This window comes from Scyliorhinus torazame, chromosome 1 (assembly GCF_047496885.1).
Source record: "Scyliorhinus torazame isolate Kashiwa2021f chromosome 1, sScyTor2.1, whole genome shotgun sequence".
Taxonomy (NCBI): Eukaryota; Metazoa; Chordata; class Chondrichthyes; order Carcharhiniformes; family Scyliorhinidae; genus Scyliorhinus; species Scyliorhinus torazame.
The window spans coordinates 303,360,338-303,375,581 of record NC_092707.1 but is presented as its reverse complement, the minus strand read 5'-3'; the positions used below and the strand labels follow the sequence as shown (position 1 = coordinate 303,375,581).

The 15,244-nt window shown below is 48.8% G+C and overlaps 1 protein-coding gene across 9 annotated transcripts in view; it reads right to left on the bottom strand.

Annotated features, from left to right (window-relative positions):
* usp34 (ubiquitin specific peptidase 34) overlaps positions 1-15,244 on the bottom strand; it is a 446,082-nt gene that overhangs the window by 373,940 nt on the left and 56,898 nt on the right. For all 9 annotated transcript variants that reach the window (XM_072507777.1, XM_072507780.1, XM_072507781.1 and 6 more), the window contains exon 2: positions 3,799-3,886. In XM_072507777.1, coding sequence (XP_072363878.1) covers positions 3,799-3,886 — 88 coding nt within the window. The remainder of the gene's footprint in view (positions 1-3,798; positions 3,887-15,244) is intronic.

The window sequence follows — 15,244 nt, the reverse complement described above, 5'->3', positions numbered from 1 at the left end:
TTCACATTAACTGGCTCAATCGAATTGGCAACGGTGGTCGAGAAGATGTGTTTGTGGAATGCTTTTATGTCAGTTTCCTGGAACAATTATGTTGTGGGACCAGATGAAGATAAAGCTATTTTAGAATTAATATTGTGCATCACATCATAATCGATCTGCTGGAGAAAAAGTGATCCATAATACAATTGAATACCAATTAAGTTTGAAAGCAGTTCCAAACAAGGATCACAAACTTAAAGCCAATTACATAAGGGAGAGGTGATGAAGCTAGGCAAATCAACTAAAAAGTATGGCAGTATATTAACAGTGGGAAACATTTAAAGAAACAATTCAAAATGTTCAACAAAAATACATGCCATTCAAGAGCAGAAACTAGACAAGATCTATCATCTATGGTTTCCTGAGGAAAGTAAGGATAGTGTTAGCAAAAATGAAGAGGCTTTATAATGTTGCAACCAGATATAGTAAGTTTTAGAAATCAGCAAAGGGCCATCAAATAACGGATAAAAAGGAAACATGTGGTGAACGCCTCCACCTAGTGTGCGAGGTTGGGGCTGATACAGCTGAAGGTGGTGTATAGAGCGCACCTTACAAGGGCGAGGATGAACCGGCTATTTGAGGGAGTAGAAGATGCATGTGAACGTTGCGGGGGAGGCCCCGCAAACCACGTTTATATGTTTTGGTCCTGTCCAAAGCTGGAGGATTACTGGAAGGAGGTGTTTAGGGTAATCTCTAAAGTGGTGCACGTGAAACTGGACCCGGGCCCTCGGGAGGCCATTTTTGGGGTGTCGGACCAGCCAGGGCTGGAAACGGGCACAGAAGCAGATGTAGCCTTCGCCTCGTTGATCGCCCGAAGGCGAATCCTGTTAGAATGGAGATCAACCTCTCCACCCTGTGCCCTGGCATGGTGGGGGGACCTGCTGGAATTCGTGACGCTTGAAAAGGTCAAATATGAACTGAGGAGAAGGATCGAGGGATTCAACAATTCATGGGCGTTATTATTTATGCACTTTCGAGAACTGGATCACATCGAACATTAGGGGGGTTGGGGGCTGGGAGGGGGGGGGGGACTGTGTGTTAATGGTGACTATGGGTGATTCCCGATTCCTCTTTGTCATTTGTTTATGTTAACATGCGGGCTAATGTTTGGGATTTTGGTGGGAGGATGGGATTGTTGTTATTGATATGGGGATTGACATTACATTAGTTACTGATTATTGTTTATTGTTGGGTGTAAATTTGGGAGAAAATTTGAAAAAGGAGGAGAATAAAAAATATTTTTAAAAAGGAAACATGTAGAATATATGAGAGTAAACTAGCCAGGAAGATAAATACAGATAAGAGCTTTTTTCAAGTAAAGGAGGATAGCTGAAGTAAATGTTGGACCTTAGAGGCAGAGGCAAGTAAAAATGTTCATGCTGAATGAGGAAATGGCGGAGAAATTAATTAATATTGTGTGTCTATCTTCATCGTAGGCAACACAAATAAATACCAAGAATAGAAAGTAACCAAGGGGCTAATGAGGGGGAAGACCTAAAATAATTAATATTAGCAGAGATAAAGTATTAAAGAAACTTAAGGGTACAAATAGATAACATATCCCCAGGACCTGATGGCTGACAGCCTAGGATTCTAAAAGAGGTAGCAGGTCAACATTTCTGAAATTCCCTAAATTCTAGAACAGTCCTTGTGGATTTGAAGATTTCATATGCAACGCTGCTTTGCAGGAAAGCCAGTTAGCCGGTAGATGCTGAAATTTATTATGAAGGAAGTCTCAATGATGCACTGAGTAAATCATTGCCTGATCAGACATCAACATGGTTTTATGTAAGAGAAATTGTATTTGCAAAACACGGTGGTGGTTAGCATTGCTGCCTCACAGTGTCAGGGCCTGGGATCTGTATGTGCGGAGTTTGCACATTCTCTGTGTCTGTGTGTGTTTTTCCCGGGTGCTCCAGTTACCTCCCACACTCCAAAGACATGCAGGTTAAGTGGATTGGCTACACTAAATTGCCTCTTAGTTTGCCTGTCGGAGTGTGGCTATGCTTGATGTGGTGTAATGCTACTCAAGCTACAAGCCCTGGCGACAGACAAGCGACCTGTTCCAAGAATAATTAGCTACAGAAACAGACGAAAGTCTGACCTTTGCACCGCCGGGGGATGGGGGCAGTATAGAAAACTTGGTAGATATTACATAAAGGCGTTAGATATGGTGCAATAAAAAAGATTTATACACTAATGGAGTTGAAGCTAAAATATTAGTATGGATGGAGGATTTGTCAACCAACAGCAAGCAAAGAGTAGGATTAAACAGGACACCTTTTAAGTTGGCAGGCTATGTCTAGTGAACCTCAATCATTTACAATCTATATTAATGACTTAGATGAAAAGACAGAGTACGGTAGCTAAGTTTTCTAACAATACAAACCGAGGTGGCAAGGTAAGCTGTGAGGAGGACATATCAAGGCTGCGAGGAGATATACAATGAATGGGGAACCAGGCAGCAGATGGAGTATGATATGGGGAAGTGCGAGATCATTCACTTTGGTAACAAAAATTTAAAAAAGCAGAATATGAAAGATACAAAACCTGTAAATGTTGCTGTTCAGAGAACCTAGATGTATTCTTAAAAGCATAGAAAGATACTGCGCAGATGCAACAGGCACAAAAGGAAGCAAATGGCATGTTGGCCTTTATTACAAAGGGATTGAATAGCAAATCTTTCATTCTCCATTTTTCTTTTTTCCTGTCTCTACCTCTTAAGGAGCCAACATTTACTTCAGCTGCAACAAAAATAGAAAATACTGGACAATTGCAGCATGTTTGACAGCATCTGTGGGGAGAGAAGGGAGCTAACGTTTCGGGTCTGGATGACTCTTTGTCAAAAGCACAGATGCGATCAGACCTGTTGGCTGCAATTGTCCAGTATTTTGTTTTTGTTTCAGATTCCAGCATCTGCAGTAATTTGCTTTTATTTCAGCTACCCTCCTTTACTTGAAAAAAGATCTTGCAATCTGTTTTTATATCCCAGACTATTTTATTCTCATATATTCTACTTGCTCCCTTTTTATTCATTATTTGATGGCCCTGTGCTGATTTTTAAAGGGTTACTACTTCTACTTGCAACATTACAAGCTTCTTCTTTTATGCTAATACTATCCTTAATTTTCTTAGCAAGTCATAGCTGGACCTTTCTTGCTTAATTTCTGCTCAGGGTTTTGGAGATACCAAAACTGCAATAGTATTTGTAGTTTTGATCTCCCTATCTAAGAGGTTCACTAGATTGGTTCCTGTGACAAGAAAATTGTCCTACGATGGGAGACTAAGAAAATAATGCCTCTACTCTCTGGAAGTTCGACAAACAAGAGATGATCTCATTGAAATATAAAAGATTCTGAAGGGCTTGACAGGGTAAACAATAATGGAACGATGATTTAAGACCAAGATGAGGAGAAATTTCTTCATCAAAGGGGCTGGGAATCTTTGGAATTTCTACCTCAAGGGGTCATAGATGCTCAATCATGGAGTGTATTTAAGGTCAAAATAGGCAGATTTTTGGTCTCTCAGGAAATCAAAGGATATGGGAACAGGCAGGAAAATGGTGTTGAGGCTGAAGATAAGCCTGATTGTAACGATTGGCAGAGCTGGCTCAGATGACCACATGATGTGCTCCTGCTCCCTTTTCTTGCCTTCTTACATTACCTCATGCCCATCTCCGTACATCTCAAAAAAGAACAGAAAAACATAGTCGCACTACAACAAGGTCATTCACGCAGACATTATAAAAAGTAAACATACCTTTGCGTCCAAGAGTTGATGTAATTGAATATCTTGAGAGCATGTTCCTTTTTAAGCTGCAGCCCTTCATTACTTTCTGTTTCAGATACTGTAGGGAGAACAAAAAAAAATCAATCTGATCTAGAGCACAACACCGGGCAGGGCAGTTTGGCCAAACTGACCCATGTTCGCATTTATACCCCAGTACAAGCCTCCTCCCATGATAAACATCCAACTATGCTTCTGTATTCCTCTTCTCTTCTCCCTTATACCTCCCCATAAATACATCAACTCACTCTGCTTCAACCACTTCTTGGGGCAGCAAGTTCCTCATTTTCATCACAATTCTCTCATGATGGAATTTTAACATTCAGAGAGTTTTGTCTAATATTGCAGTAACAATGGTTAACAATTCTTTGGATTGAACCCAATTTGTCACTGTTCTGCTCACCTGCCAAATTAATAAGAATAATAATCTTTATTGTCACAAGTAGGCTTACATTAACATTGCAATGAAGTTACTTTGAAAAGCCACTAGTCGTCACATTTCAGAGCCTGTTCGGGTACACAGAGGGAGAATTCAGAATGTCCAATTCACCTAACGAGCACGGATTTCGGGGCTTGTGGGAGGAAACCGAGCACCTGGAGGAAACCCACTTAGTCACGGGGAGAACATGCAGACTCCGCACAGACAGTGACCCAAGCCGGGAATCGAACCTGGGTCCCTTGCACTGTGAAGCAACAATGCTAACCACTGTGCTACCATGCCATCCATATATATTCAAGTATTGCTAAGATTTGACGAGCAAGATGTAGAAAGCCTAGGTCCTTGATTTTGTGAGATACATATATTATTTGACTTTATGCAAGGGGAGTACGATCAAGAAGTTTGTAGATAATACAAAAATTGGCTGCCTGTTTGACAATGAAGGAAGGTATCCAAGAATGCAGGAAGGTATCAGTGGGTCCCGGGTTCCATTCCCAGCTTGGGTCACTGCCTCGGTGTCTGCACGTTTTCCGTGTCTGCGTGGGTTTCCTCTGGATGCCTCCCGCAAGTCCCGAAATACGTGCTTGCATTCTGAATTCTCCCTCTGTGCTCCCGAACAGGCATCGAATGTGATGACTAGGGGCTTTTCATAGTAACTTCATTCCAATGTTAATGTATGCTGACTTGTGACAATAAAGATTATCATTATTAATTTACCAGGTGAGCAGAACAGTGACTAATGCAGTTCAATCCAGAGAAGGAGGAGGTGTGCATATGGGAAAGCTAACTGGACATGGGAATAAATGGTAGGATCCTGAAAAGGATAGAGGACAAAGGGATCTTGAGTGCATGTCCACAAGCTCTGGGTCCTAAAGTTGCTGGTTTTGAGTCACTGTACCATACAAGAGCAGAGAGGTTATTCATAGAATTCTTAAAAATCACCGGTTAACCCTGTATGCAGTTCTTATCACTGTACAATAAAAAATACCTGATTTTACAGGGGTGTCCCTTGTCCCCCCTGCTCTTCGCACTGGCGATTGAATCTCTGGCTATGGCACTGAGGGAGTCAAGGAACTGGAAGGGGTTGGTGCGGGGTGGGGAGGAGCATAGGGTGTCACTATATGCGGACAACCTGCTGCTGTATGTGGCGGACCCGGTGGGAGGAATGCCAGAGGTAATGAGGATCCTTAGGGAATTCGGGGACTTTTCGGGGTACAAGCTCAACATGGGGAAGAGCGAGCTGTTCGTAGTTCATCCAGGGGACCTGGAGAGTGGGATTGGCGAGCTCCCACTAAAAAAGGCGGAGAGGAGCTTCAGGTATTTGGGACGTGTTACCGCTGTCCTTGGCGGGTAGAGTGCAGTCAATCAAAATGACGGTGCTCCCAAGGTTTTTGTTCCTGTTCCAGTGCCTCCCAGTGTTTATCCCGAAGGCTTTTTTCAGGCGGGTTAACAGGAGTATAATGGGGTTTGTGTGGGCGCGAGGGACTCCGAGGGTGAGAAGGGTGTTCCTGGAGCTGAGTAGAGATAGGGGGGGACTGGTGCTGCCCAACCTCTGTGGATACTACTGGGCCGCCAATGTGACGATGGTGCGCAAGTGGGTGATGGAGGGGGAGGGGGCTGCATGGAAGAGGTTGGAGACGGCGCCTTGTGTGGGTACGAGTCTGGGGGCGCTGGCAACGGCGCCGCTGCCGCTTCCTCCAAGGAGGTATACCACGAGCCCGGGGGTGGTGGCTGCCCTCAAAATTTGGGGGCAGTGGAGGCGGCACGGACGGGGGGGGGGGCGTTTGCCAGACAGCAGGTGGTGGAATTCCCGTGGCTACGGCCACACACAGTACAGGACAGGGTGCTCTCGGGGGAGTGGGGAAGATCTCGGAAATGTACCAGGTGATGCAGGAGGAGGAGGAGGAGGCCTCGGTGGTGGAGGTAAAAAGTAAGTGGGAGGAGGAGTTGGGAGAGGAAATTGAGGTAGGGACGTGGGCAGATGTCCTGGGGAGGGTCAACTCTTCCCCATTGTGCGCAAGGCTCAGCCTCATACAGTTTAAGGTGCTGCACAGGGCACACATGACCGGGACAAGGATGAGCCGGTTTTTTTGGGGTGAGGACAGATGTGTTAGGTGCTCAGGGAGCCCAGCAAGTCACACCCATATGTTCTGGGCATGCCCAGTGCTGGAGGAATTTTGGAAGGGCGTTGCGAGGATGGTAGGATCCAGGGTCAAACCGGGCTGGGGGCTCGCAATATTTGGGGTGGCAGAGGAGCCGGGAGTGCAGGAGGCGAAAGAGGCCGGAATTCTGGCCTTTGCGTCCCTGGTAGCCCAGCGAAGGATTCTTCTTCAGTGGAAGGATGCGAGGCCCCCAAGCGTGGAATCCTGGATCAACGATATGGCGGGGTTTATTAAGTTGGAGAGGATGAAATTCGCCTCGAGAGGGTCGGTACAAGGGTTCCTTAGGTGGTGGCAACCGTTGTTAGACTTCCTGGCAGAACGGTAGACATTGGTCAATGGCAGCAGCAAAGGGGGTGTGGGGGGTTAATTTTTTTTTCTGATTTTTATTATTTACACTGGAGGGTCTGAGGGAGTGTATATACTTGTTGTATTAAGTCGGGGTGTTAATGTTAATTTATTATTTATGTACGGGGGGAGGGGGGTATGGAGGGTTGCTTTTCTGGACTGTGTTTTGTACTTAACCCTGTTGGGTTCCTTTTTAATTTTGTTATTGATATTTTATGAAAACCTTTAATAAAAACTTTTTTTTTTTAATTAAAAAAAAACCTGATTTTCTTTGGTTCAGAGGAAGGCCAAGTGGAAAACTAATTGAAGTGTATAACATTATCATGTGTCTAGACAGAGTGGCTAGGGAGCCCCTATTCCCCTTCTTTGAAGGGTCCATAACCAGAAAGCATAATAAGGAAGGTCAAAGGGGAAGAATTTTCGACTTCCGGTGTGGACCATGGAGTAAGTGGTCACAAACAAGGCAGCTCCTGCCCAAGGTTACAGAAAAGAGCTCTTTTTAAACAATACAGGATGGAATTTTGATGAAAAGATGTAGGTGAATGTTGGAGGAGTACTTTCCCCCAGGAATGGTACGTCTCTTGATTACGAGACCCGGCAGAAATAGTAAGGGATTTGGCTGGTTCTGCAGCAAAGACAAAAGCCTCTTCAAGCATGCAGGCAGGGGAAGGGCAAGCTCATAGGCTTCAAACTGACTTGATGGCCTTTATCAATGATGAATTCCAGCAGCAGAGGGAACAACTGCGAAAAGATCTCGCAAAGGCCATTGAAGAAGCGGTGACGAGACTTCCGGTGGCGGCCATGGAGGAGTAGGTCGCGCATTCGGCAGCTCCCGTCTGGAACGGACTCTCGGACCTTTTTTCAGGAGTTTTCACAGACTTTTTGGTGCAGATTGGTGAAGTGAACACTGCCAAAAGGATTTCCTCTCTGTTGTATGGATAGCTGGACCAGGAGTGGCAGGGTGAAGTCCCAACAGACAGAAGCGGGCGGAGCAGGCGCCGAAGCATGGCATGGCATCCAGTATAGACCAGGGTGCATGGCGCAGTGGTCACAGGAGCAACAGGAGTTCCTTAGGGGCTGCTTTGCTGATCTTAAAAAGGACATGCTGGCCCGGATGAAGGCATCAATAGACCAAATGATCACAACTCAGGCGACACAAGGGAAAGAGATTAAGGAGATGGAGAAAAAGCTATACGACGATGAGGACGAGTTGGTCGTAGAAGTGGCAGAAGAGGCTGGAGGACCTAGAAAACAGGTCCAGGAGACAGAACTTGAGAATTGTGGGCCTCCCCGAAGGTGTGGAGGGGTCGGATGCTGGAGCATTTGTGTCCAAGATGCTGGAGACGCTGATAGGGACGGGGGTATTCCCTCGACCTCTGGAGCTCGACAGAGCGCACAGGGCCCTCGCAAGGAAGCTCAAGGCGAATGAACCGCCGAGGACCATGGTGGTGAGATTTCATCGCTTCTCGGACAAGGAACTTGGCTTGCTGTGGGCAAAAAAAAGAATGGAGCAGCAGGTGGGAGAACAGCGTGATACGCATCTACCAGGACCTGGGTGCGGAGCTGGCCAAGAGGCGTGCTGGATTCAAACGGGTGACGGCGACCCTCTTCAGCAAGGGGGTGAAATTTGGGATGCTACACCCAGCGAGGCTATGGGTCACGTACAAGGATCGGCATCACTATTTTGAGACGCCGGACGAGGCGTGGTCATTCGTCAAACAAGAAAAGCTGGACTCGAATTAAAGGACAGTTAAGCTTTGGTGGAATGCGGCGGTGGGGCTGGGTAACACTGTATACAATCTTATATTAGAAACGGTACCATGTTGGGTGCGTGTAAGGGCCGTGGTGGTGGCTGGAGGGTGCAGTGTTTTCGGCAAAGTTGAGATACCGGGGGGGGGGGGCCTGTACTTAGCGCGATTTTTCCGGAAGTTGGAGCCTTGGTTCAACAAATGTCTCCTCACGGGGCAATGTTAGTGTCTTCTGTTTATTTTTAATTCCATATTACTATTTACTCACTGGGGCTGGAGAGGTAGTTTAATTGGTTTATTCATGTGGGGAGAGGGGTCCGGACAATGAGGCGACAGTCTGATTGGCGCCCGAGGCGGGAGCTGCCGGGGTCAGCATGGGTCAGCTGACTCTTGGCTGCGTAATGGGGGTGAGCAAGTGCTCAGCTGGTGCTTTGCTGATCAGTAAGGGTGTGGCATTCGAGGCTGGGAGAATTGTGGCAGATAAGGGGGCAGGTATATAATGGTGAGTGGAAAGTGGGAGGGGGTCCGGGTGGTGTTTGTGATCGTCTATGCTCCAAATTGGGATGATGTGGAATTTATGAGACGCATGCTCGGCAAAATCCCGGACTTAGAGTACACAACCTGATCATGGGGGGAGACTTTAACGCAGTCATTGACCCCGAGCTGGACCGGTCGAAGTCCAGGACAGGGCAGTGGCTAAGGAACTGAAGGGTTTTAAGGAGCAGATGGGGGGGTAGATCCCTTGAGGTTGGCGCGGCCAAGAGCTAAGGAGTTCTTTATTTTCTCCCACCTTCGTACGGTTAATTCCCGCATAGATTTCTTTGTCTTGAGCAGGGCATTAATCACAAAGGTGGCGGGGACAGAATACTCAGCAATCACAGTCTCGGACCATGCCCCGCACTGGGTGGACCTGCGGCTTAGTGAGGAGAGAAGGCAGCGCCCACTCTGGAGACTGGATGTGGGGCTGCTGGCGGACGAAGAGGTTTACGGGCAGATTAGCAGGAACATCCAGGATTACCTGGAAACAAACGATACGGGTGAGGTAGCAGTGGCAACGGTCTTTGTCAGAGGGGAGCTCATCTCAATTCGATCCCAGAGAGAAAAGAGAGAGAGCGGAGAGGGAGAGACTGATGGAGGAGATACTCCGAGTGGACAGGAGATACGCGGAGGCCCGCGAGGCGGGGCTACTGAGGGAGAGGCGGAGTCTGCAGGCGGAGTTTGAACTGCTGACCACAGGGAAAGCAGTAGCACAGCTGAGGAAGGCAAGGGGGGTAGTCTGTGAGTACGGGAAAGCGAGTAGAACGATGACACACCAACTGCGAAAGAGGGAGGCGGCCAGGGAAATCGGGAGTGTAAAGAAGGAGGGTAACATGGTCTTGGATCGGGGGGGGGGGGGGGGTTTGTTGTGGACGGAGTCTTTAAGGAATTCTATAGTAGACTATATGAGTCGGAGCCCCTGCCGGGAGCAGAAGGCATGAGGCAATATTTTGACCAGTTGAGGTTTCCAAAGGTGGAAACGGACCTGGTGGAGGGGCTGGGGCCCTGATTGAATTGGAGGAGATTGTCAAGGGTATAGAGGGCATGCAATCGGGTAAAGCCCCGGGGCCGGATGGTCATCAGGTAGAATTCTATAAGAAATTTTCAGAAATATTGAGCCCACTCCTGATGAGGACCTTCAATGAGGCTGGAGAGAAAGGAACCCTCCCCCCAACAATGTCACAGGCCTTGATCTCACTCGTTCTTAAACGATGGAAGGACCCAGTACATTGCGGGTCATACAGGCCGATTTTGCTTTTAAACGTGGATGCCAAATTGCGAGCTAGGATTCTGGCCACAAGAATTGAGGATTGCGTCCAGGGGTGAAAGAGGAAGACTAGACTGGGTTTGTTAAAGGCAGACAACTCAATACCAATGTCTGGAGACTTTTGAATATTATTATGATGCCCTCAGAGAGACGGGAGGCAGAACATCGGGTGTCGCTTTACGCGGATGATTTGCTCCTGTACATTTCGGACCCTGTGGGGGGGGATGGGGAGGTTCTGCGGACCCCGAGGGATTTTGGTAGTTTTTCAGGGTACAAACTGAACATGGGAACAGCTGGAGGCAGTGTCATGTAAAGGTACTAGTCTGGGAGCTTTGATAACGGCTCCTTTGCCGTTCTCGCCGACCCGTTACTCCACAAGTCCGGTGGTGGCGCCGACACTGCGGATCTAGGGACAGTGAAGGAGGTACAAGAAGGTGAAGGGAGTGTCGGTCTGGACCCCGATATGTAACAACCACAGGTTTGTCCCGGGTAGGATGGATGGTGGGTTCCAGAGCTGGCAAAGGGCAGGCATCAGAAGGATGGGAGATCTGTTCATAGATGGAAGCTTTTCCAGTTTGAAGGCGCTAGAGGACAAATTTAATCTGCCGCCAGGAAATGCCTTTAAATATCTGCAAGTACGAGCCTTCCTGAAAAAACAGGTAGTGGCCTTTCCGACGCTGCCGCCACTGAGGATACAGGACAGGGTGGTCTCCGGCACCTGGGTGGGGGAGGGGAAGGTGTCGGATATCTACCAGGAACTACAGGAGGCGGAGGAAACCCCGGTGGAGGAGCTCAAGGACAAGTGGGAGGAGGAGCTCAGTGAGGAGTTGGAAGCGGGTCTGTGGGCAGAGGTCCTGGGCAGGGTTAATTCCTCCTCAACATGTGCCAGGCTCAGTCTAATTCAATTTAAGGTGGTCCACCGGGCACACATGACGGCAGCGAGAATGAGCAAGTTTTTTGGGGTAGAAGACAGTTGTAGGAGGTGCAAGGGCAGCCCTGCAAACCATGTCCACATGTTTTGTGCATGCCCGGAGCTTAGAGTTCTGACAAGGGCTCGCGAGGGCAATGTCCATTGTGCTTAGCACATGGGTGGTGCCGAGTCCAGAGATAGTGATCTTTGGAGTGTCAGAAGACCCGGGAGTTCAGGGGGGCGAAAGAGGCCGACATCTTGGCCTTTGCCTCCCTAGTAGCCCAGAGACTGATTTTATTAATGTGGAGGGACTCGAAGCCCCTGAGTGTAGAGACTTGGGTTAACAACATGGCTGGGTTTCTCAGCCTCGAGAAATTAAAGTTGGCCTTAAGAGGGTCTACGCTACGGCTCTCTCGGAGGTGGCAGCCGTTCGTCGACTTTCTCGAGGAAAATTAAAATGTCAGCAGCAGCAATCCGTGAAGGGGGGGGGGGGGTGCACTTCATTGGGATGGTGTGGGAAGACCGAGTCGCGTGGTGTAATGTCAATTTAATTGTTATTGTTGTTATTGTATATTCTCTTTTTGCGCTCTGTTAATGTTCACTCTAGTTTGTTTTGTTATTAGTGTTACTACGGTTTTATTATGAAAAATGTTGCAAAACCTTAATAAAAATACTCTTTTTTTTAAAAAGGGGGAAGAATTTTCACTGGAAGGTAGTTATGATCAGAAATGCTCTGCCTGAAAAAGGTGATAGAGGCAGAATCCTCATAACATGTAAAAAATGTGCACTTGAAAGTGCCATAACGACTTCCGGGTGCGGCGATGACCAGCTGAGTCGCACGTTTCGGCAGCTCCCGGTGAAACGGACTTTTGGGCTCTTGATAGGAGCCCCAACGGCAATTTTGACGGCTAAAAACACTGTGGTAAACCAGAAGGGAATCCCCCCTGGATACGGATGAAATAAGGAGGAGAAAGTGGCCGGATTGCAGTGGATCCTTTAGAACAGCGGCAAGGAAGGCAAGCAAAAACCAAGATGGCGTCGGAAGGTGGCAGTTTAACATGGGGCCCTGAACAACAAGAGTTCTTGAAATGCTGTGTGGAAGAGCTCAAAAAGGAAATGAAGAAAGAGCTGTTGGCCCCGATACCACAGGCGATCGAAGGGCTAAAGGAGGAACAAAAGACCCAGGAGCGGGAGCTTCGGGTCGTGAAGGCAAAGGCAGCCGAAAATGAGGACGACATACAGGGCCTGGTGGTGAAGACGGAGACGCAGGAGGCACATCAGAAACGATGTGTGGAAAGGTTGGAGGCACTGGAGAACAACGCAAGGAGGAACAACTTGAGGATTCTTGGTCTTCCTGAAGGTGCGGAGGGAGCGGACGTCGGGGCATATGTGAGCACGATGCTGCACTCGTTAATGGGAGCGGAGGCCCCGGCGGGTCCATTGGAGGTGGAGGGAGCATACCGAGTGATGGCGCGAGGACCGAGAGCAGGAGAAATTCCCAGAGCCAGAGTGGTGAGATTCCTCCGTTTTAAGGAGAGAGAAATGGTCTTTAGATGGGCAAAGAAAACTCGGAGCAGTAAATGGGAGAACGCGGTGATCCGCGTTTATCAAGACTGGAGTGCGGAGGTGGCGAGAAGGAGGACGAGCTTTAATCGGGCCAAGGCGGTGCTTCATAAAAAGATGATAAAATTTGGAATGCTGCAACCGGCAAGACTGTGGGTCACATATCGAAGGAGGCACCACTACTTTGAGACGGCGGATGAAGCGTGGGCTTTTATTGTGGAAGAAAAACTGGAATGAGCGGGTTATTAAAAAGAACGTTTGAACAAAGTGGTGGGGCGAATGTGGGGGGCGAAGAGAGGGGTTAAAAAGGGGGGAAGAGAGGAGTTTTATGTACTAATCCTGCGATGTGGTAACTTTTCTCTCTTCCACAGGTGGTGATGGGGGGAGGAGGGGAGGTGGAGGAGATGGAGCGTTGGCCATTGGGGGCGGGGCCAAGGGAGAAGCGCAGGCTTGGTTCCCGCGCTATGATAATCATGGCGGGAATAGAGAAGCAGGAAGGAGGGGGCGTTGCACGGTGCGAGCCGAGGTAACGGGGGGGAAGCCGAGTTCGGCCAGAGTTTGCTGACTTCTGGGAGCAACATGGGGGGAGTAATTACGCTAGCGGGGGATTTAGCGGGGGGGGAATTACTGGGTTGCTGCTGCTGGGGAGAGGGGGGAGCTGGTATGGGAGGGGATGGGTGGGGGGGGGGGGGGGGGAGGGAGGGGCACCGCCTGGGGGAGATACAGCTGCGTGGGAACCGGGTGAGGAGCTGGAAAAAGGGGATGGCTAATCGACAGGGGGGTGGGGGTAGGAAGCCCCCCAACCCGGCTGATCACGTGGAACGTGAGAGGGCTGAACGGGCCGATAAAGAGGGCACGGGTACTCGCACACCTTAAGAAACTTAAGGCAGATGTGGTTATGTTACAGGAAACACACCTGAAACTGATAGACCAGGTTAGGCTACGCAAAGGATGGGTGGGGCAGGTGTTCAATTCGGGGCTAGATGCGAAAAACAGGGGGGTGGCTATATTAGTGGGGAAGCGGGTAATGTTCGAGGCAAAGACTATAGTGGCGGATAACGGGGGCAGATACGTGATGGTGAGTGGCAAACTACAGGGGAGACGGTGGTTTTGGTAAACGTATATGCCCCAAACTGGGATGATGCCAATTTTATGAGGCGGATGCTAGGACGCATTCCGGACCTAGAGATGGGAAAGCTGATAATGGGGGGAGATTTTAATACGGTGTTGGAACCAGGGCTGGATAGGTCGAAGTCCAGGACTGGAAGGAGGCCGGCAGCAGCCAAGGTACTTAATGATTTTATGGAGCAGATGGGAGGTGTAGACCAGTGGAGATTTAGCAGACCTAGGAATAAGGGGTTCTCGTTTTTCTCCTATGTCCATAAAGTCTACTCGCGAATAGACTTTTTTGTGCTGGGAAGGGCGTTGATCCCGAAGGTGAGGGGAACGGAGTATACGGCTATAGCCATTTCGGATCACGCTCCACACTGGGTGGACTTGGAGATAGGGGAGGAAACAGGAGGGCACCCACCCTGGAGAATGGACATGGGACTAATGGCAGATGAGGGGGGGTGTCTAAGGGTGAGGGGGTGCATTGAAAAGTACTTGGAACTCAATGATAATGGGGAGGTCCAGGTGGGAGTGGTCTGGGAGGCGCTGAAGGCGGTGGTTAGAGGGGAGCTGATATCAATAAGGGCACATAAAGGGAAGCAGGAGAGTAAGGAACGGGAGCGGTTGCTGCAAGAACTTTTGAGGGTGGTCAGACAATATGCGGAAGCACCGGAGGAGGGACTGTACAGGGAAAGGCAAAGGCTACATGTAGAATTTGACTTGCTGACTACGGGCACTGCAGAGGCACAATGGAGGAAGGCACAGGGTGTACAGTACGAATATGGGGAGAAGGAGAGCAGGTTGCTGGCACACCAATTGAGGAAAAGGGGAGCAGCGAGGGAAATAGGGGGAGTGAGGGATGAGGAAGGAGAGATGGAGCGGGGAGCGGAGAGAGTGAATGGAGTGTTCAAGACATTTTATAAAAAATTATATGAAGCTCAACCCCCGGATGGGAGGGAGAGAATGATGGGCTTTTTGGATCGGCTGGAATTTCCCAAGGTGGAAGAGCAGGAAAGGGTGGGACTGGGAGCACAGATCGAGGTAGAAGAAGTGGTGAAAGGAATTAGGAGCATGCAGGCGGGAAAGGCCCCGGGACCGGATGGATTCCCAGTCGAATTCTATAGAAAATATGTGGACTTGCTCGCCCCGGTATTGACGAGGACCTTTAATGGGGCAAAGGAAAGGGGACAACTGCCCCCAACTATGTCTGAAGCAACGATATCGCTTCTCTTAAAGAAGGAAAAGGACCCGCATCGGGTCCTATAGACCTATTTCCCTCCTAAATGTAGATGCCAAGATCCTGGCCAAGGTAATGGCAATGAGAATAGAGGAATGTGT